At 37.9% G+C, this 21,056-nt stretch overlaps 1 protein-coding gene across 2 annotated transcripts in view; it reads left to right on the top strand.

The window, feature by feature from the left end:
- HELZ (helicase with zinc finger) overlaps window positions 1-21,056 on the top strand; it is an 842,947-nt gene that overhangs the window by 542,030 nt on the left and 279,861 nt on the right. For both annotated transcript variants that reach the window (XM_053707899.1, XM_053707909.1), the window contains exon 19: window positions 13,393-13,540. In XM_053707899.1, coding sequence (XP_053563874.1) covers window positions 13,393-13,540 — 148 coding nt within the window. The remainder of the gene's footprint in view (window positions 1-13,392; window positions 13,541-21,056) is intronic.

The raw sequence follows: 21,056 nt of genomic DNA, 5'->3' as shown, positions 1-21,056 counted from the left end.
ATGCAGATAAGGTGGTTTTACGTACTAAACCTGGTTTTCTTCCAAAAGTTGTTTCTAACAAAAACATTAACCAGGAGATTATCGTACCTTCTCTGTGTCCAAAACCAGTTTCAAAGAAGGAACGCTTGTTGCACAATTTGGATGTTGTTCGCGCTCTAAAATTCTATTTAGATGCTACAAAGGATTTTAGACAAACATCTTCCTTGTTTGTTGTTTATTCAGGTAAAAGGAGAGGTCAAAAAGCAACTTCTACCTCTCTCTCTTTTTGGATTAAAAGCATCATCAGATTGGCTTACGAGACTGCCGGACGGCAGCCTCCCGAAAGAATCACAGCTCATTCCACTAGGGCTGTGGCTTCCACATGGGCCTTCAAGAACGAGGCTTCTGTTGATCAGATATGTAGGGCAGCGACTTGGTCTTCACTGCACACTTTTACCAAATTTTACAAGTTTGATACTTTTGCTTCTTCTGAGGCTATTTTTGGGAGAAAGGTTTTGCAAGCCGTGGTGCCTTCCATTTAGGTGACCTGATTTGCTCCCTCCCTTCATCCGTGTCCTAAAGCTTTGGTATTGGTTCCCACAAGTAAGGATGACGCCGTGGACCGGACACACCTATGTTGGAGAAAACAGAATTTATGTTTACCTGATAAATTTCTTTCTCCAACGGTGTGTCCGGTCCACGGCCCGCCCTGGTTTTTTAATCAGGTCTGATAATTTATTTTCTTTAACTACAGTCACCACGGTACCATATGGTTTCTCCTATGCAAATATTCCTCCTTAACGTCGGTCGAATGACTGGGGTAGGCGGAGCCTAGGAGGGATCATGTGACCAGCTTTGCTGGGCTCTTTGCCATTTCCTGTTGGGGAAGAGAATATCCCACAAGTAAGGATGACGCCGTGGACCGGACACACCGTTGGAGAAAGAAATTTATCAGGTAAACATAAATTCTGTTTTTCTTACCTTTAAATTGACTTTTTTCCCTGTGGGCTGTTAGGCTCGCGGGGGCTGAAAATGCTTCATTTTATTGCGTGATTCTTGGCGCGGACTTTTTTGGCGCAAATTTTTTTTTTGTCATTTCCGGCGTCATACTTGTCGCCGGAAGTTGTTCGTGATTGCGGAATTTTTTTGACGTTTTGCGCCAAAAATGTCGGCGTCACCGGATGTGGCGTCATTCTAGGCGCCAATAATGTGGGCGTCTTTTTTTGGCGCTAAAAAATGTGGGCGTCATTATTGTCTTATTGTGTTATTTTTTTCCCATTATTTAAGTCTCATTTTTCTTTTGCTTCTGGTTACTAGAGGCTTGTTCATTGGCATTTTTTCCCATTCCTGAAACTGTCATTTAAGGAATTTGATAGATTTTGCTTTATATGTTGTTTTTTCTCTTACATATTGCAAGATGTCTCAGATTGACCCTGGATCAGAAGCTACTTCTGGAAAAACGCTGCCTGATGCTGGTTCTACCAAAGTTAAGTGCATTTGTTGTAAACTTGTGATAACTGTTCCTCCGGCTGTAGTTTGTGATGAATGTCATGATAAACTTGCTAATGCAGATAAAATTTCCATTAGTAATATTCCATTACCTGTTGCTGTTCCATCAACATCTAATACTCAGGATGTTCCTGTTAATATAAGAGATTTTGTTTCTAAATCTATTAGGAAGGCTATGTCTGTTATTCCTCCTTCCAGTAAGCGTAAAAGGTCTTTTAAAACTTCTCATTTCTCAGATGAATTTTTAAATGAACATCATCATTATGATTTGTCTGTTTCTGATGAGGATTTTTCTGGTTCAGAGGATTCAGTCTCAGATATTGACACTGATAAATCTTCATATTTATTTAAAATGGAATTTATTCGTTCTTTACTTAAAGAAGTTTTAATCGCATTAGAAATGGAGGATTCTAGTCCTCTTGATACTAAATCTACTAAGCGTTTAAATTCGTTTTTTTAAACCTCCTATAGTTATTCCGGAAGTTTTTCCTGTCCATGATGCTATTTCTGAAGTAATTTCTAGGGAATGGAATAATCTGGGTAATTCTTTTATTCCTTCTAAAAGATTTAAGAAATTGTATCCTGTGCCATCTGACAGATTAGAGTTTTGGGACAAAATCCCTAAAGTTGATGGGGCTATCTCTACTCTTGCTAAGCGTACTACTATTCCTACGGCAGATAGTACTTCCATTAAAGATCCTTTAGATAGGAAGATTGAATCCTTTCTAAGGAAAGCTTATTTATGTTCAGGTAATCTTCTTAGGCCTGCTATTTCTTTGGCTGATGTTGCTGCAGCTTCCACTTTTTGGTTGGAGGCTTTGGCACAACAAGTGTCAGATCATAATACTTATAGCATTGTTAAGCTTCTTCAACGTGCTAATAACTTTATTTGTGATGCCATCTTTGATATCATTAGAGTTGATGTCAGGTATATGTCTTTAGCTATTTTAGCTAGAAGAGCTTTATGGCTTAAAACTTGGAATGCTGATATGTCTTCTAAGTCAACTTTGCTTTCCCTTTCTTTCCAAGGTAATAAATTGTTTGGTTCCCAGTTGGATTCTATTATTTCAACTGTTACTGGGGGGAAAGGAACTTTTTTACCTCAGGATAAAAAATTTAAAGGTAAATATAGGGCTGCTAATCGTTTTCGTTCCTTTCGTCAGAATAAGGAACAAAAGCCTGATCCTTCCCCTAAAGGAACGGTTTCTGTTTGGAAACCGTCTCCGGTCTGGAATAAATCCAAGCCTTTTAGAAAGCCAAAGCCAGCTTCCAAGTCCACATGAAGGTGCGGCCCTCATTCCAGCGCAGCTGGTAGGGGGCAGATTACGATTTTTCAAAGAAATTTGGATCAATTCGATTCACAGTCTTTGAATTCAGAACATTGTTTCACAAGGGTACAGAATAGGTTTCAAGGTAAGGCCACCTGCAAGAAGATTTTTTCTTTCTCGCATTCCAATAAATCCAGTGAAGGCTCAGGCGTTTCTGAAATGTGTTTCAGATCTAGAGTTGGCTGGAGTAATTGTGCTTGTTCCAGTTCTGGAACAGGGTCTGGGGTTTTACTCAAATCTATTCATTGTACCAAAGAAGGAGAATTCCTTCAGACCAGTTCTGGATTTAAGAATATTGAATCGTTATGTAAGGATAACAACATTCAAAATGGTAACTAGAAGGACTATTCTGCCTTTTGTTCAGCAAGGGCATTATATGTCCACAATAGATTTGCAGGATGCATATCTGCATATTCCGATTCATCCAGATCACTTTCAGTTTCTGAGATTCTCTTTTCTAGACAAGCATTACCAATTTGTGGCTCTGCCGTTCGGTCTAGCAACGGCTCCAAGGATTTTTTCAAAGGTTCTCGGTGCCCTTCTATTTGTAATCAGAGAACAGGGTATTGTGGTATTTCCTTATTTGGACGATATCTTGGTACTTGCTCAGTCTTCACATTTAGCAGAATCTCATACGAATCGACTTGTGTTGTTTCTTCAAGAACATGGTTGGAGGATCAATTTACCAAAGAGTTCATTGATTCCTCAGACAAGGGTAACCTTTTTAGGTTTCCAGATAGATTCAGTGTCCATGACTTTCTCTGACGGACAAGAGACGTCTGAAATTAATTTCAGCTTGTCAAAACCTTCAGTTTCAATCATTCCCTTCGGTAGCCTTATGCATGGAAATTCTAGGTCTTATGACTGCTGCATCGGACGCGATCCCCTTTGCTCGTTTTCACATGCGACCTCTTCAGCTCTGTATGCTGAACCAGTGGTGCAGGGATTATACAAATATATCACAGTTAATATCTTTAGATCCGATTGTACGACACTCTCTGTCGTGGTGGACAGATCACCATCGTTTAGTTCAAGGGGCTTCTTTTGTTCTTCCAACCTGGACTGTGATCTCAACTGATGCAAGTCTGACAGGTTGGGGAGCTGTATGGGGATCTCTGACAGCGCAGGGGGTTTGGGAATCTCAGGAGGCGAGATTACCAATCAACATTTTGGAACTCCGTGCGATTTTCAGAGCTCTTCAGTCGTGGCCTCTTCTGAAGAGAGAATCGTTCATTTGTTTTCAGACGGACAATGTCACAACCGTGGCATATGTCAATCATCAAGGGGGGGGACTCAGTCCTCTGGCTATGAAAGAAGTATCTCAGATACTTGTATGGGCGGAATCCAACTCCTGTCTAATTTCTGCGGTTCACATCCCAGGTATAGACAATTGGGAAGCGGATTATCTCAGTCGCCAGACGTTACATCCGGGCGAATGGTCTCTTCACCCAGAGGTATTTCTTCAGATTGTTCAAATCTGGGGTCTTCCAGAAATAGATCTTATGGCTTCTCATCTAAACAAGAAACTTCCCAGGTATCTGTCCAGATCCAGGGATCCTCAGGCGGAGGCAGTGGATGCATTGTCGCTTCCTTGGAAGTATCATCCTGCCTATATCTTTCCGCCTCTAGTTCTTCTTCCAAGAGTGATTTCCAAGATTCTAAAGGAGCGTTTGTTTGTACTGCTGGTGGCTCCAGCATGGCCTCACAGGTTTTGGTATGCGGATCTTGTTCGGATGGCTTCTTGCCAACCTTGGACTCTTCCGTTAAGACCAGAACTTCTATCTCAAGGCCCATTTTTCCATCAGGATCTCAAATCATTAAATTTTAAGGTATGGAGATTGAACGCTTGATTCTCTGTCATAGAGGTTTCTCTGACTCCGTAATTAATACTATGTTACAGGCTCGTAAATCTGTGTCTAGGAAGATATATTATCGAGTCTGGAAGACTTACATTTCTTGGTGTTCTTCTCATCAATTTTCCTGGCATTCTTTTAGAATTCCTAGAATTTTACAGTTTCTTCAGGATGGTCTGGATAAAGGTTTGTCTGCAAGTTCCTTGAAAGGACAAATTTCTTGTCTTTCTGTGCTGTTTCACAGAAAGATTGCTAATCTTCCTGATATTCATTGTTTTGTACAGGCTTTGGTTCGTATCAAACCTGTCATTAAGTCAATTTCTCCTCCTTGGAGTTTAAATTTGGTTCTGGGAGCTCTACAAGCTCCTCCTTTTGAACCTATGCATTTTCTGGATATTAAATTACTTTCTTGGAAAGTTTTGTTTCTTTTAGCCATCTCTTCTGCTAGAAGAGTTTCTGAGTTATCTGCTCTTTCTTGTGAATCTCCTTTTCTGATTTTTCATCAGGATAAGGCAGTGTTGCGGACTTAATTTAAATTTTTACCTTAGGTTGTGAATTCTAACAACATTAGTAGAGAGATTGTGGTTCCTTCATTGTGTCCTAATCCTAAGAATTCTAAGGAAAGATCGTTACATTCTTTGGATGTGCTAAGAGCTTTGAAATATTATGTTGAAGCTACTAAAGATTTCCGAAAGATTTCTAGTCTATTTGTTATCTTTTCCGGTTCTAGGAAAGGTCAGAAGGCCTCTGCCATTTCTTTGGCGTCTTGGTTAAAGTCTTTGATTCATCATGCTTATGTTGAGTCGGGTAGAACTCCGCCTCAAAGGATTACAGCTCATTCTACTAGGTCAGTTTCTACTTCCTGGGCGTTTAGGAATGAAGCTTCGGTTGATCAGATTTGCAAAGCAGCAACTTGGTCTTCTTTGCAAACTTTTACTAAATTCTACCATTTTGATGTATTTTCTTCTTCTGAAGCAGTTTTTGGTAGAAAAGTACTTCAGGCAGCTGTTTCAGTTTGATTCTTCTGCTTATAATTTCAGTTTTTTTCATTATAAGATTTAAACTTTGTTTTGGGGTGTGGATTAATTTTCAGCGGAATTGGCTGTCTTTATTTTATCCCTCCCTCTCTAGTGACTCTTGCGTGGAAGTTCCACATTTTGGGTATTTATTATCCCATACGTCACTAGCTCATGGACTCTTGCTAATTACATGAAAGAAAACATAATTTATGTAAGAACTTACCTGATAAATTAATTTCTTTCATATTAGCAAGAGTCCATGAGACCCACCCTTTTTTGTGGTGATTATGTTTTTTTTTTTGTATAAAGCACAACTATTCCAATTCCTTATTTTTTATGCTTTCGCACTTTTTCTTATCACCCCACTTCTTGGCTATTCATTAAACTGATTTGTGGGTGTGGTGAGGGGTGTATTTGTAGACATTTTGAGGTTTGGGAAACTTTGCCCCTCCTGGTAGGAATGTATATCCCATACGTCACTAGCTCATGGACTCTTGCTAATATGAAAGAAATGAATTTATCAGGTAAGTTCTTACATAAATTATGTTTTTTCCAGTTCCTCTTTTGTATGCCTTTTTACTCCTCACTACTAGGCTATACTTTAAAACTTAGGTATGTGTGTGGTGGGAGGTGTATTTATAGGCATTTTGAGGTTTGGGAAACTTTGCCCCCTCCTGGTAGGAATGTATATCCCATATGTCACTAGCTCATGGACTCTTGTCACTATGAAAGAAATGAATTTATCAGGCAAGTTCTTACACAAATTATGTTTTATCTGTATTTTATAAACACGTATCGGATACCCACATTTTGGATTAACCTTTTCAGCCTGATCAGTTTTGACAGCTTTTCAGTGGCGAGAAATCTATTGAATGTGTAGTGAAACTTAGTTTACAGATGCGTAATTTGAAGTGTTGCTACACCAGAACCATTTTTTGTTTTCACGAACACACAGTCTGTTATGTAAACGCCGACATTGCAGCTGAGTTGCGATGTGGGCGTACTTTTGCTGAAGCTGCAGTCCCTATTGTTTCCTATGGGGGGCACATCGACACGCGTTGGAACAGAGAGGTTCAGACCAACTTTTTGGAATATATTTTATGCATTATGAACTGGTTTGTCTTCCATAGATCTGTGCAGTGAGAAGCACAGAAATCTTCAGAATTTCTGCACATATATAAGCATCAATAGTGATGCGTAAAGGGACAGTAAACACAGAATTACAAGACAGACATTTCTGTTTGTTTTGCTTATTGGTTTTCAATAGACAAACATCACCCACTACTTATTTAAAAAGAGGCAATCCTTGCTTTCTTCTGGAGAGAACAAGACTAGCCATGATCCTTATGTTAGTTAACAGTGCATTGCATCGCAGTTAAGATCTGTTAAAGCCAATTAGGAAATATATATGTAACAGGGTTAGCCTTGATAAATCAGCAGTTTGAGAATTAGAAAATCCCACAATTTTTAGAGCTAAAATACTTGAAAAGGGGGCAAAATAAACCATGACATTTTATTGCAAAGTTGCCTTACTATTTGTAGCTAAAACATTTTTTATAAAATCCCAAGGGGTTTACTGAAAGAGAGAAAAAGAAAATATAAATACATTATGGCTGTAGAACAGTGTTGAATCTATTATTCCCAAAATCTTACACTGAGCAGGTTTTGCCTAAAACTAAACACTTGTGCACAAACGCCCATGTTCATGTTGCTTTTGCTAAATCAATGTCCTTTTTAAGAAGTCAATGCTTGAATAAATCAGAGCGACAAACTACTTTCTCATTTATAAGGTGCAGATTCTCTTCAGTTATAGAAGATTCAAATGAGGTTTTATTTATGTTCTCTCATTACTTTACTTATATGCAGTAAAGCATACTGATATCTTTAATCACTAGCTCATGTGAGTTGTATATATCTCGGGGGGGATGAGATTACATGAAGGAGATATTTTGAAAAAATCTAGGTCACAAATCAGCAGAGGACTTGACAAGTAGCAATTTTATTATTGCTGACTACTTACTATGTTTCATATGTTAAAATGATGTAAGATTTTATAAATGGAAAACAAGATATCTTATTGTCCGTCTGTCTTCTCTACTCCCTTTAAATTTAAAATAGTTGCTTTAATATTTGGAGACATACCCCTGCTTTTCTGACCTTAAATAACTTTAACTCGCCAGCAAAGTGGCTAATTTGCAGGATGTACTCACTGACGTTTGTTTTGCTTAGGAACTGCAATACTTGTAGCTCCTGCGCTTGATTTTACCTATGTGTTATCACATTTGCAGGGGTTAAACAGTTTAGGGCCAGTAATGCTAAAAATATGCTCAAACAAATTAGAACATGTAATATTCACACTAGAATGTCCCTTAAAAAAATATTATTTTGAATACTGCTCTCATATTAAATATACTGTTCTTTTTTTTTTTTTGTATCACGAAGGCTACTTTATAAGCGTACAACTCTAATTTCTTGTTATAAGAAATAGTTATCACTATTTCATAGCAGTGTGCTAAAGGAAACAGAACTGATTTCTTCTTTTAACGGGACAGTCAACACCCAGGAAAACTTTATCCCATACCTTAGATCCACAAAAAAAGATGCGCCTGCACCGCATCCCATCTTCAATACCACTAACTTTATGTGTCTAATCATCAAAAGCCCATACAGTTTTCAGCGGTAGAAATGGCCGCCAAACTCCTCTTCCTCCTCCTCCGTCCCCTTCTTTTTTTTTTAATTCAATCCTCGTTCACAGGGACGCTGTTCTATTGCTAATGCGCATTATAATTTTAGTCCGCTCGCTATTGGGAATAGACGCGTGTAAAGAATCTAGCCGAGGATTTGATTCTGATTGGCGGATGACTTTAAGAAGAAGCCTCCTACGTTATGGTGGGGGAGTTTGGCGGCCATATCTATCGCTGAGAACTGTATGTTCTTTTGAAGATTAGACGCATAACGTTAGTGGTATTGAAGATGGGATTCGGTGCAGGTGCATTTTTTGTGTGGATCTAAGGCAGTGCTTTCCAAACTGTGTGTCGGGACACACTAGTGTGTCGGCAGCAGTGTGTAGGTGTGTCCCTGCTTCAGAACAATTTTTTTTTTTTTTTTTTTGGGTTTCTGACTTTCCGCCTGCCTGCTACACACGGTTGACACGTGATTGATACCTAGGGGGACACAGATCATCTTAACCTATTGGCGCAGCTCAGTGGGAACTGAAACTATTCCCATTGGCGGCACATTGGCTCTTGACTGCACGTGTAGTCTCCTTAATTGGCTTGTGACTGCATGTGTAGTCAGTGAGTGGGAGAGCAGTGTGTTTGCAGCGCAGGCAGTAGTCAATCGGACTCACTAAGCTCTGAGGGCGGCAGCTTAAATGCTGAGCTGAAGTCAGTGTGGGTTTTTTTGCAACTAGCTCCCAGTAGTGCATTGCTGATCCTGCTCTTGATATATGGATAGGAAGTGGAAGCTTAAGAAATGCTTGATGATGAAATACGAATGTCTTTATCTAATATTCCACCAAATATAAAGAAATTGTGTTCATCCCATCAACCTTATACATCCCATTAAAATATCAAATAGCTATTGGTGTTACTAAACTTTTTTTTAATTCTTGCACATACATACTGTTACTTGTAAATACATTCCATTATTATATAATTCATGTATGTGTCCGTATCTCTTAAAACAAGTTAGTTTAACCTCCTGTTTGCTAGTACAACTGAATTACTGTGTCGCAAAATGATGTAGGTCTAAAAAGTGTGTCACCAACTTAAAAAGTTTGGAAAGCTCTGATCTAAGGTATGGGATAAAGTTTTCCTGGGTGTTGACTGTCCCTTTAATGGTGCTGAGCAACAATTTCACCTCTGCAGCATAATGTTTTACTGATTAAATTGCATCATGAAAACCAGTGTCACTTACGTGGTTCTTGATTATAGGAACACTGAAATAAAAATGAAACTTGCACTATTCATATAGAGCACACAGTTGTAAACAACTTACCAATTCACTTCCATTATCAAAATGTGCATAATCTTGTTATATGCACACTTTCTGAGGCACCAGCTCCTACTGAGCATGTGCGAAAATTCACAGTATATACGTATATGAATTATGTAAAATATATAGTGCACAATGTCCCTTTTAAACAAATGGAAAAAAATTAATTACCTGATAACTGAATTTATTTCTGAAACTTTCAAAAGATGTTGTAGACACAGGGACTGTAAAACAAATCAAAAATACTTGAGCCATGCATAAGGCTATCCTTAGAAAACAGTAACAAAATATGGGCAGACTTGATGGGCCTTTTGGTTCTTACCTACTGTCAAATTTCTATGTTTCTATAATAGACCATAAACACCTCTTTAAAATGAAGGCTATGTATAAGTGTTAATCACCAGGTGATCACTGTGGTAATTGTGATCACCTGGCGTGAATAAATGTTCATTAATTTGAGTGGAGGCTCATGGGCGCATTAAATTTGAGTGGAGGCTCATGGGCGCATTAAAGTTATATAGCTATACCGAAAGGCCCTAAAGTAAATGAGGATAATCCCATCTTTTGACAATAGCATAAAGATTTTAATAAAAATAAATATTTTCACGCATTTTGTTGTACAGTTCTCACATGCCATGATACATAAAATAATTGTTTGAATCTGCTGGGTCTGCTTAAAATAGAATACAAATTACAATATGTATGGGTTTTTCACTAAAAAATTACCTACAGTGTGGATTAAATGTGTAAGCAGCATCGAAAAACTCAAATCGCTCAGCACAGGAGTTGAAAATAAAGGGTTAAAATAAAATGACCTAACAAAATAGAGCTGCTGCTTTTCCAGTAGAAGCTTATGGTGAGCTTAAGAACCTAGCCACTGTACGTAGACCATAATAAAGCTTGCATGTCTAAACGAAGTGACTGCTTTATTCCCAAAATAAAACATTTTTATTGGTCAAGTGGTGCAAACTATTGACAATACAGGCAGCCCTCAGTTTACGCCAGGGTTAGGTTCCAGGAGGAATGGTTGTAAATCAAAACTGTTGTAAATTGAAACCCAGTTTATAATGTAAGTCAATGAGAAGTGAGGGAGTTAGGATCCAAGCCCCTCTCAAAATTGACATAAGTAACACCTAATACATTATTATTAAAGCTTTGAAATGAAGACTTTAAATGCTAAACAGCATTATAAACCTAATATAGATTGTATCATCATCAAACTAAGTTTAATGAACAAAAACATTTGCTAACAGCACCTAATTAAATAATCACACAACAGCCTGCATCATAATCAAACTAAGTTTCATGAACAAAAACGTTTTTTTACTTGCATTTTTCTGAAATCAGTTCTATGCATTGTTAGCATGTTGCATAATATTGGGTCTGCACCTATTCTATGCATTTCAATCTGCAGTGATTAATAGACAGTTAGGCACCCTCACCTCAAGCTGCTGGACAGGAAGATAATAGAGAAGTGGCTGCTCGATATCTAATGTCCTGTGTACACAGATCATTTTCAGACCTGTTAAGTTGCATAACTTTGCTGCAAAACAAGCAGACAGCTCCACCTACTGGGTTTTTTAATTAGTGCATTGCTTTCCAAAGCTTTTCAATAGCAGTCACATGACTGAAAGAAAAGGTTGTTATTCTGAAATGGCGCAAATTGAACCAGCGTAAACAGAGGGCCACCTGTATAATGAAATGTCTTGAGTTTCCAAACCAGTTTTAGCATAGGTAATTGCAACGTATACCCAAATGATCATGTACTCGGCTCTGCAGAAAATGGAGATGCTTTACAAATGAATATTTGCTCCCTACCTTGTTAGTGTTTCTTTAAATACATTTCCACTAAAGGGATAATAAAATCTTTTGCAAGAGATTTCAATATTACATTTCTAATTTTTATTTTTATATATATATATATATATATATATATATATATATATATATATATATATATATTTATTTTTGTTTTTTGCTTAATACTGTCATTATTTATTTTGTATCCTTTTCCTGCAATTTAATTCTAAAATTGTTATTTTCTGTTAGTAGTGAAAGAGCAGATATCTGACTTTCTCTATATTCCACACATTCATTGGTTTTTCTCTAGTGTCATATTTAACCGTCACTTATTAGCTTCAGCAGAGAAGGAAACCTACGTTACAACATGGCGGTATCCATTGCTCTGTATTACTCTTATTTTTTTTTTCTTCAATATTTAGAAAGTAATATAACTTTAAAAATGGCATATTATTCTCAGGCTAATTGCTGCTTTGAGTTCATCATTCTATCTAGCATCTCTTTTAGTGTTTCATGTTGCTTTAACATGACATACAGTACTTACAACAAGAAAGTAACCTTTATGTAACATGTACTGTGATTCTGAGATAAGGGACCATGTTTCACAATTCGGTTTTAGACATTGCAAGTAAGCGCTTAATGGGCAGTGGTACAATGTAGACAGTTTGTCATTGCAACTGGTTAGGAAAAGTAGGCAATGGATATTCAGCTTCCCGCAAATTGTAATACATTCATTATTTATTTATTCTTTGCATTTGCTGTAAAAAATAATCTGTGCTTTTTCCATGCTCCCTAGAGAATGTGCAATTCTGTAACTTAAAGAAACAGTCTACTTGGAAATTTTAATAACATACCCCTATATAGCTTTTAAAGGGATAGTCTATTCCAAAGTGGTGTTTAAAAATATAGATAACACCTTTACTATCTATTCTCCAGCTTTGCACAACCAACATTTTTATATTAAAGGGACACTGTACCCAAAAAAATTCATTTGTGATTCAGATTGAGCATGAAATTTTAAGCAACTTTCTAATTTACTCCTATTATCAAATTTTCTTCATTCTCTTGGTATCTTTATTTGAAATGCAAGAATGTAAGTTTAGATGCCGGCCCATTTTTGGTGAACAACCTGGGTTGTCCTTGCTGATTGGTGGATAGGTTCATCCACCAATAAAGTGCTGTCCAGAGTTCTGAAAACAAAAAAAGCTTAGATGCCTTCTTTTTCAAATAAAGATAGCAAGAGAACGAAGAAAAATTGATAATAGGAATAAATTAGAAAGTTGCTTAAAATTGCATGCTCTTTCTGAATTACAAAAGAAAAAATTTGGGTTCAATGTCCCTTTAATATACTTTATAACTTATAAACTTTGATGCCTGTTCCGAAGCACCTGCAGGCTTTCTCTTATCTCAGTGCATTTTATTAGCTTTTCACAGCCAGACAATGCTAGTTCTTGTGTCATATAGATAACATTGTGCTCACTCCTGTCGAGTTACGCATGGGACAGCACTAACTGGTTAAAATGCAAGTCTGTAAAAAGCACTGAGATAAGGGGCAGTCTATAGAGGCTTAGGTACAAGGTAACCACAGAGGCAAAAGGTGTATCAATATAACCGTGTTGGCTATGAAAAACTGGAGAATGGTAATAAAGGGATTATCTATCTTTTTAAACCATAACAATTGTCATATAGACTGTACCTTTGAATATGCTGCGAAAGTGCGTGACTTCGGCTGCGAATTGCTGCTCATTTACAGCTAGTCCTAATTGGTTACAATCGAGATGAGATAAACATACCAATATTTTCATTGTACAGACACAGTTTCCAGCATTTATTATGCAGATCTTTTGCAATTCCGTGTTTAATTACACACGCACACATATTTATTTTATGTCCCTGTTTTTGTTGCAGCTACACCTCCGAGCTGTTCTATGAAGGCAAGCTGATGGCCAGTGGGAAGCAACCAGCACATAAAGAATTCTATCCTCTCACTTTCTTCACTGCAAGAGGGGAAGATGTCCAAGAGAAGAACAGCACAGCTTTTTACAACAATGCTGAGGTATGTTTTGTAGTAGGCTGTTGACATTATCTCTTCCTTGTCATTTTCTAGCCTTTTAATAAGGACAATTACTTCTTTCAAAATAAATAAAAGCCTAAACCAGCTATTTGCTGCATTTTCAATCTGTTTTGCTTTTTGGCCTCTCTAGAAAACAAGGGACAGTCGCAATGATTTTATATAAAAGCAGGATGTGTTTAAAGCAATATAAAACGGTGCTCATTTAGTGTAAAACAAAGTTAACTTAAAAAGAAACAGATTGTGTTAAAAGCAGCAAACAACGTCCCTTGCTAAATGATCACTTAGAAATTTCTACAGCTAGATAAAGGAGCTATAATTACAGAATATGAAATTCCAAAATATATATGATCACGATTAAGGTAGAGCTTGCAATTTTAAACAACTTTCTTATTTACTTTTATTATCACATTTTCTTTTTTCTTTTGATATCTTTTGCTGAAAAGCAGAGATGTAAGGTCAGGAGGGTGCACGTCTAGAGCACTAGATGGCAGCAGTAGTGCAAGAATGGTATCCATTTGCAAGAGCACCATTTCCTGCCATGTAATGCTCCAGAGACCTACCTATGTATCTCCTCAACATAGAATAACATGGGAACAAAGCAAGTTTATTAACAGAAGTAAATTGGAAACCTTTTTTAAAATGTTATGCTTTTTTTGAATCACAATAGAAAATGTCTGGGTTTTATACCCATTAAGTTCGACTGACACAATGATTTTTTTTGCAGTCCTCTCCTGAGCATGGGCAATAAGTGACTGCTGCTATAATAGGTGTCTCCTATCAAAACGCCAAGGGAAAAGTTGCTCCTTTGCCTTCTTATAGAGTCCTTTTGTGGGGCTGTGACAGGAGGTATGGACTCTTCAATAATTAAAGGGCCATGATACCCAAATGTTGAAAGACTTGAAAGTGATGCTGCATAGCTGTAAACAGCGGGCTAGAAAATTTCACCTGAACATCTCTATGAAAAAAAGAAAGATATTTTACCTCAAAATGTCCTAAGTATTCAAACCCCATTGCAAAGGACTTTAAGCAGCAAATCAGTATGTCTGTCCCGGGACAGCCGAAGGATTGAGCTTCATGCACACTCATTTTATTTCCCTATTCAGTTTAAGGAAGTTTACTATTAAATCTCATGAGATCACAGTAAAAGTTAATGACCTCAGCACTGCTGATGCTGATTGGCTGCTGTTCATTTCTTCATTTTTTTATTTTTTTTACCTGCAGCTAAGCAGCAGCTTAAGGGACCAGTCAACACAGTAGATTTGCTTAATCCACAAATGCAAGATAACAAGACAATGCAATAGCACTTAGCCTGAACTTCAAATGAGTAGTAGATTTTTTTTCTGACAATTTTAAAAGTTGTCTTTTTCCACCCCCCACTGTACCATGTGACAGCCATCAGCCATTCACAAATGCATACACGTACCATGTGACAGCCATCAGCCATTTGCAAATGCATACACACTTATTCTTGCACATGCTCAGTAGGAGCTGGTGACTCAAAAAGTTTAAATATAAAAAGAATGTACACATTTTGTTAATGGAAGTAAATTGGAAAGTTGTTTAAAATGGTGTGCTCTATCTGAATAATGAAAGTTTAATTTTGATTGAGTATCCCTTTAAGTATAACTTTTTACACAGAACTTACTTTGCTGAGCTGAGGAAGTTGTAAGGTAAAATATCTTCCTTTTTTACATAGAGATGCTCAGGTGATAATTTCCTGTCAGCTTTTTACAGTTATACTGCATCAGTTTAAAGTAATTTAGCATATGAGTATTATGTAATTTTAAGCTAAAAAAAATAAAATAAAGGTAAAATAATTTTACAAATACATATTGCAATTATTTTAACTGCAAACTACTGCCTAGTGCTTTTTATTACAACAATTACATAGTCCTTTTTTTTTTTTAAGATGTAATAGAAGTTTTATTTCCCCTTAAATGGTCAGTATACCTTAATTTTCCATCTAAAGGGGAGGGAGAGTCCAAGGCTTCATTCATTACTTGTGGGAATTAAGAACCTGGCCACCAGGAGGAGGCAAAGACACCCCAGCCAAAGGCTTAAATACCTCCCCCATTCCCCAGTCATTCTTTGCCTTTCGTCACAGGAGGATGGCAGAGAAGTGTCTGAAGATTCGGAGTAGTCTCTTATGGAGGGTAGTACTCTCCGAATGGGACTGGAGTTGTAAGTAGTCCTGTCAGCCTCTCAGTGAGAGCCTGGGTGAACGTTAGAGTTCGGATATGTAGGGATAGTCTTTTTGGGAAACCATGCTGACTCATATTAACTCCATAAGCAATCAGCATTGACGAGTTTCGCTGCCTGCTTTGTGCACTCAAGTCCATGTCAGGAGCGATGCTACTAACCTGTCACACTTGAAGGACCGTGTTCCTGTTCCACGGTGTAGATTCTGGTAAGATCGTTTCATTTTATTATATCATAATGATAAAAGAAAAGACAGGGTCACAGTGTGACACCTTTATCTTTATAGAATCAAGGGTTAATATTCCTGGAAAGGGGGATTATTGAACAGGGGGGTATATACATAATATTGTTTATTATGTCATTGCTGCGTTATGTGCGAGATGAGGCTCTGGCAATGGGTGGAACGTGCAGGTTTTCTTCTGGGAATTTTTGCGCGGCGGTTTTGGCACGTTTTCTCCCCTTGTGCAGGGGCGGTCCTGCGAGGCATTTCATGTGACCGGGTGTGGCCTAGGCAACTTCCTCTGCTTGACTGGCGGCGCAGGAGACGAGACGGTTTCTGTAGTCCGGGTCATAGGAGGTGGTGAGTGCCCCGGCCATTAGAGGTTATAAAGATGCCCCTTTTTATTATCTAGTCGGTGATAAGTGCACAAGCTATGGAGGACTCTGACGTGTTAGAGGGTACTCCCTCTTTAACAAAGTCTCATACCTGTGTTTATTGTGAGGAGGTTCTGGTAGATCAGCCTGCTCAGCTATGTTCCACATGCTTTGTTAAAGTTGCAACATCTAAAAATAAAAGGATGTCTAGTACTACTGAACCGTCCACCTCTGAGGGTTCTCCGTCCCGTGAGGTGCCTTCCCTGCATCCATCTCCCATTGCACATGCAGCGCCCCAGGGTCCAACCATTTACTCCTACGGTAAGAGCTTTGTTGGGCGTCAGATTTTGTGGATCAACTGCAAACGGTATTGAAGGTGATCCATGCACGGTCCTTCAAGTGTGCGGCCCCTGACTGGTCTCCGGACCAAGTAGGGGGCAGATTATCTCTCTTCTCAGACACCTGGTTGCAGGATGCTCAGGACCAAGCTGATCTAATAGATGCACAAGCAGTGCCCTGGAGGTTCAAACTCGTATATCTTTCTCTTGTTAAAGGATTACTGTTTTTTCCGTTTTTAAATACACAATATTCACATATTTTGTTTAAGGTTTATCTATTAACATCTGCAAACCTATATATTTTAAAAAACGAAGCTTTATAATCTTATATTTTTAATCTACATTACCCGGCCATGACGTCACCTTTTCCAGCCCACCGTTTTCTGCATAGTGTGTATACAAACACTTTGACCAATTGCAGATCGATGTTATGCATAAAATTAGCCAGCTAACCCTTCCTAATAAGCCTGCGCATAAAATCTGGTAAATTGCGCATGCGCATTGCAAATCCAAGAAGCCGAAGTTACCCACACCATAGTTTGTTTCACGCTTGCGCATTTGAGTGAAAAATCTATGCAATCGGTTAGCCAGACTTTCTAATAATGATAGAAACTTCTTATCTGTTGCCAAATGTGTTCTGTCAGTTTACAATGAAAAATGAAGTAAAGCAGTAATTTTGTTTTCACTTTATGTGTGATGAATTGTTTATTTTCTGCATTTATTTATTTTTGGGAACTCAAAACCGTATATCCTTTAATTGTATTTAATTAAAGTATATACGGTTTTGCGTTCCCAAAAATAAATAAATGCAGAAAATAAACAATTGATCACATATAAAGTGAAAACAAAATTACTGCTTTACTTCTTTTTTCATCGTAAACTGACAGAACACATTTGGCAACAGATGTATTGAAGATTGATTTCTAAATTATCATTTGCTCGTTTATTCTAGGGAGATTCTCAAAGCGTAGTCAAGAAGATTACTTACGTGACTTGCGCAGCTCAATCGACTGCAGCTCTATAGATTCTACTGCCTTAGGTATCTTCAGATGCTGACGTTTGCGGTGACGCTGAGCTAACTCGCGCATGCGCAATACTTACCAAAGACGCCATGTTTCAACTGCAGTTGTCAGCACGGATTGGGAATCCGTAACTGCAGAGCTACAAGTAGGTTTGGAAAAATTAAATATTTGAAACAGATATTTCTTTCATGTAATTAGCAAGAGTCCATGAGCTAGTGACGTATGGGATATACATTCCTACCAGGAGGGGCAAAGTTTCCCAAACCTCAAAATGCCTATAAATACACCCCTCACCACACCCACAATTCAGTTTTACAAACTTTGCCTCCGATGGAGGTGGTGAAGTAAGTTTGTGCTAGATTCTACGTTGATATGCGCTCCGCAGCAAGTTGGAGCCCGGTTTTCCTCTCAGCGTGCAGTGAATGTCAGAGGGATGTGAGGAGAGTATTGCCTATTTGAATGCAGTGATCTCCTTCTAGGTTCTCTGTTATCGGTCGTAGAGATTCATCTCTTACCTCCCTTTTCAGATCGACGATATACTCTGATATATACTCTTATATATACCATTACCTCTGCTGATTCTCGTTTCAGTACTGGTTTGGCTATCTGCTATATGTAGATGAGTGTCCTGGGGTAAGTAAGTCTTATTTTCTGTGACACTCTAAGCTATGGTTGGGCACTTTGTTTATAAAGTTCTAAATATATGTATTCAAACATTTATTTGCCTTGACTCAGAATGTTCAACTTTCCTTATTTTCAGACAGTCAGTTTCATATTTGGGATAATGCATTTTAATTTCACTTTTTTCTTACCTTAAAATTTGACTTTTTCCCTGTGGGCTGTTAGGCTCGCGGGGGCTGAAAATGCTTCATTTTATTGCGTCATTCTTGGCGCGGACTTTTTTGGCGCAAAAATTCTATTTCCGTTTCCGGCGTCATACGTGTCGCCGGAAGTTGCGTCATTTTTTGACGTTATTTTGCGCCAAAAATGTCGGCGTTCCGGACGTGGCGTCATTTTTGGCGCCAGAAAGCATTTAGGCGCCAAATAATGTGGGCGTCTTATTTGGCGCGAAAAAATATGGGCGTCGCTTTTGTCTCCACATTATTTAAGTCTCATTTTTTATTGCTTCTGGTTGCTAGAAGCATGTTCTTTGGCATTTTTTCCCATTCCTGAAACTGTCATTTAAGGAATTTGATCAATTTTGCTTTATATATATGTTGTTTTTTCTCTTACATATTGCAAGATGTCTCAAGTTGCATCTGAGTCAGAAGATACTACAGGAAAATCGCTGTCAAGTGCTGAATCTACCAAAGCTAAGTGTATCTGCTGTAAACTTTTGGTAGCTATTCCTCCAGCTGTTGTTTGTATTGATTGTCATGACAAACTTGTTAAAGCAGATATTTCCTTTAGTAAAGTACCATTGCCTGTTGCAGTTCCTTCAACATCTAAGGTGCAGAATGTTCCTGATAATATAAGAGATTTTGTTTCTGAATCCATAAAGAAGGCTATGTCTGTTATTTCTCCTTCTAGTAAACGTAAAAAATCTTTTAAAACTTCTCTCCCTACAGATGAATTTTTAAATGAACATCATCATTCTGATTCTGATGATTCCTCTGGTTCAGAGGATTCTGTCTCAGAGGTTGATGTTGATAAATCTTCATATTTATTTAAAATGGAATTTATTCGTTCTTTACTTAAAGAAGTACTAATTGCTTTAGAAATAGAGGATTCTGGTCCTCTTGATACTAATTCTAAACGTTTAGATAAGGTATTTAAAGCTCCTGTGGTTATTCCAGAAGTTTTTCCTGTTCCTAATGCTATTTCTGCAGTAATTTCCAAAGAATGGGATAATTTGGGTAATTCATTTACTCCTTCTAAACGTTTTAAGCAATTATATCCTGTGCCGTCTGACAGATTAGAATTTTGGGACAAGATCCCTAAAGTTGATGGGGCTATTTCTACCCTTGCTAAACGTACTACTATTCCTACGTCAGATGGTACTTCGTTTAAGGATCCTCTAGATAGGAAAATTGAATCCTTTCTAAGAAAAGCTTATCTGTGTTCAGGTAATCTTCTTAGACCTGCTATATCTTTGGCTGATGTTGCTGCAGCTTCAACTTTTTGGTTGGAAACTCTAGCGCAACAAGTAACACATCGTGATTCTCATGATATTATTCTTCTTCTTCAGCATGCTAATAATTTTATCTGTGATGCCATTTTTGATATTATCAGAGTTGATGTCAGGTTTATGTCTCTAGCTATTTTAGCTAGAAGAGCTTTATGGCTTAAAACTTGGAATGCTGATATGGCTTCTAAATCAACTTTACTTTCCATTTCTTTCCAGGGTAACAAATTATTTGGTTCTCAGTTGGATTCCATTATTTCAACTGTTACTGGTGGGAAAGGAACTTTTTTACCACAGGATATAAAATCTAAAGGTAAAAACAGGGCTAATAATCGTTTTCGTTCCTTTCGTTTCAACAAAGAACAAAAGCCTGATCCTTCATCCTCAGGAGCAGTTTCAGTTTGGAGACCATCTCCAGTCTGGAATAAATCCAAGCCAGCTAGAAAGGCAAAGCCTGCTTCTAAGTCCACATGAAGGTGCGGCCCTCATTCCAGCTCAGCTGGTAGGGGGCAGGTTACGTTTTTTCAAGGAAATTTGGATCAATTCTGTTCACAATCTTTGGATTCAGAGCATTGTTTCAGAAGGGTACAGAATTGGTTTCAAGTTGAGACCTCCTGCAAAGAGATTTTTTCTTTCCCGTGTCCCAGTAAATCCAGTAAAAGCTCAAGCATTTCTGAAATGTGTTTCAGATCTAGAGTTGACTGGAGTAATTATGCCAGTTCCAGTTCCGGAACAGGGGATGGGGTTTTATTCAAATCTCTTCATTGTACCAAAGAAGGAGAATTCTTTCAGACCAGTTCTGGATCTAAAAATATTGAATCGTTATGTAAGGATTCCAACGTTCAAGATGGTAACTGTAAGGACTATCTTACCTTTTGTTCAGCAAGGGAATTATATGTCCACAATAGATTTACAGGATGCATATCTGCATATTCCGATTCATCCAGATCATTATCAGTTCCTGAGATTCTCGTTTCTGGACAAGCATTACCAATTTGTGGCTCTGCCGTTTGGCCTAGCTACAGCTCCAAGAATTTTTACAAAGGTTCTCGGTGCCCTGCTGTCTGTAATCAGAGAACAGGGTATTGTGGTATTTCCTTATTTGGACGATATATTGGTACTTGCTCAGTCTTTACATTTAGCAGAATCTCATACGAATTGACTTGTGTTGTTTCTTCAAGATCATGGTTGGAGGATCAATTTACCAAAAAGTTCTTTGA

The sequence above is a fragment of the Bombina bombina genome, chromosome 1 (genome assembly GCF_027579735.1).
Source record: "Bombina bombina isolate aBomBom1 chromosome 1, aBomBom1.pri, whole genome shotgun sequence".
NCBI classification, from domain to species: domain Eukaryota; kingdom Metazoa; phylum Chordata; class Amphibia; order Anura; family Bombinatoridae; genus Bombina; species Bombina bombina.
This window is presented reverse-complemented; position numbering and strand designations above follow the sequence as displayed.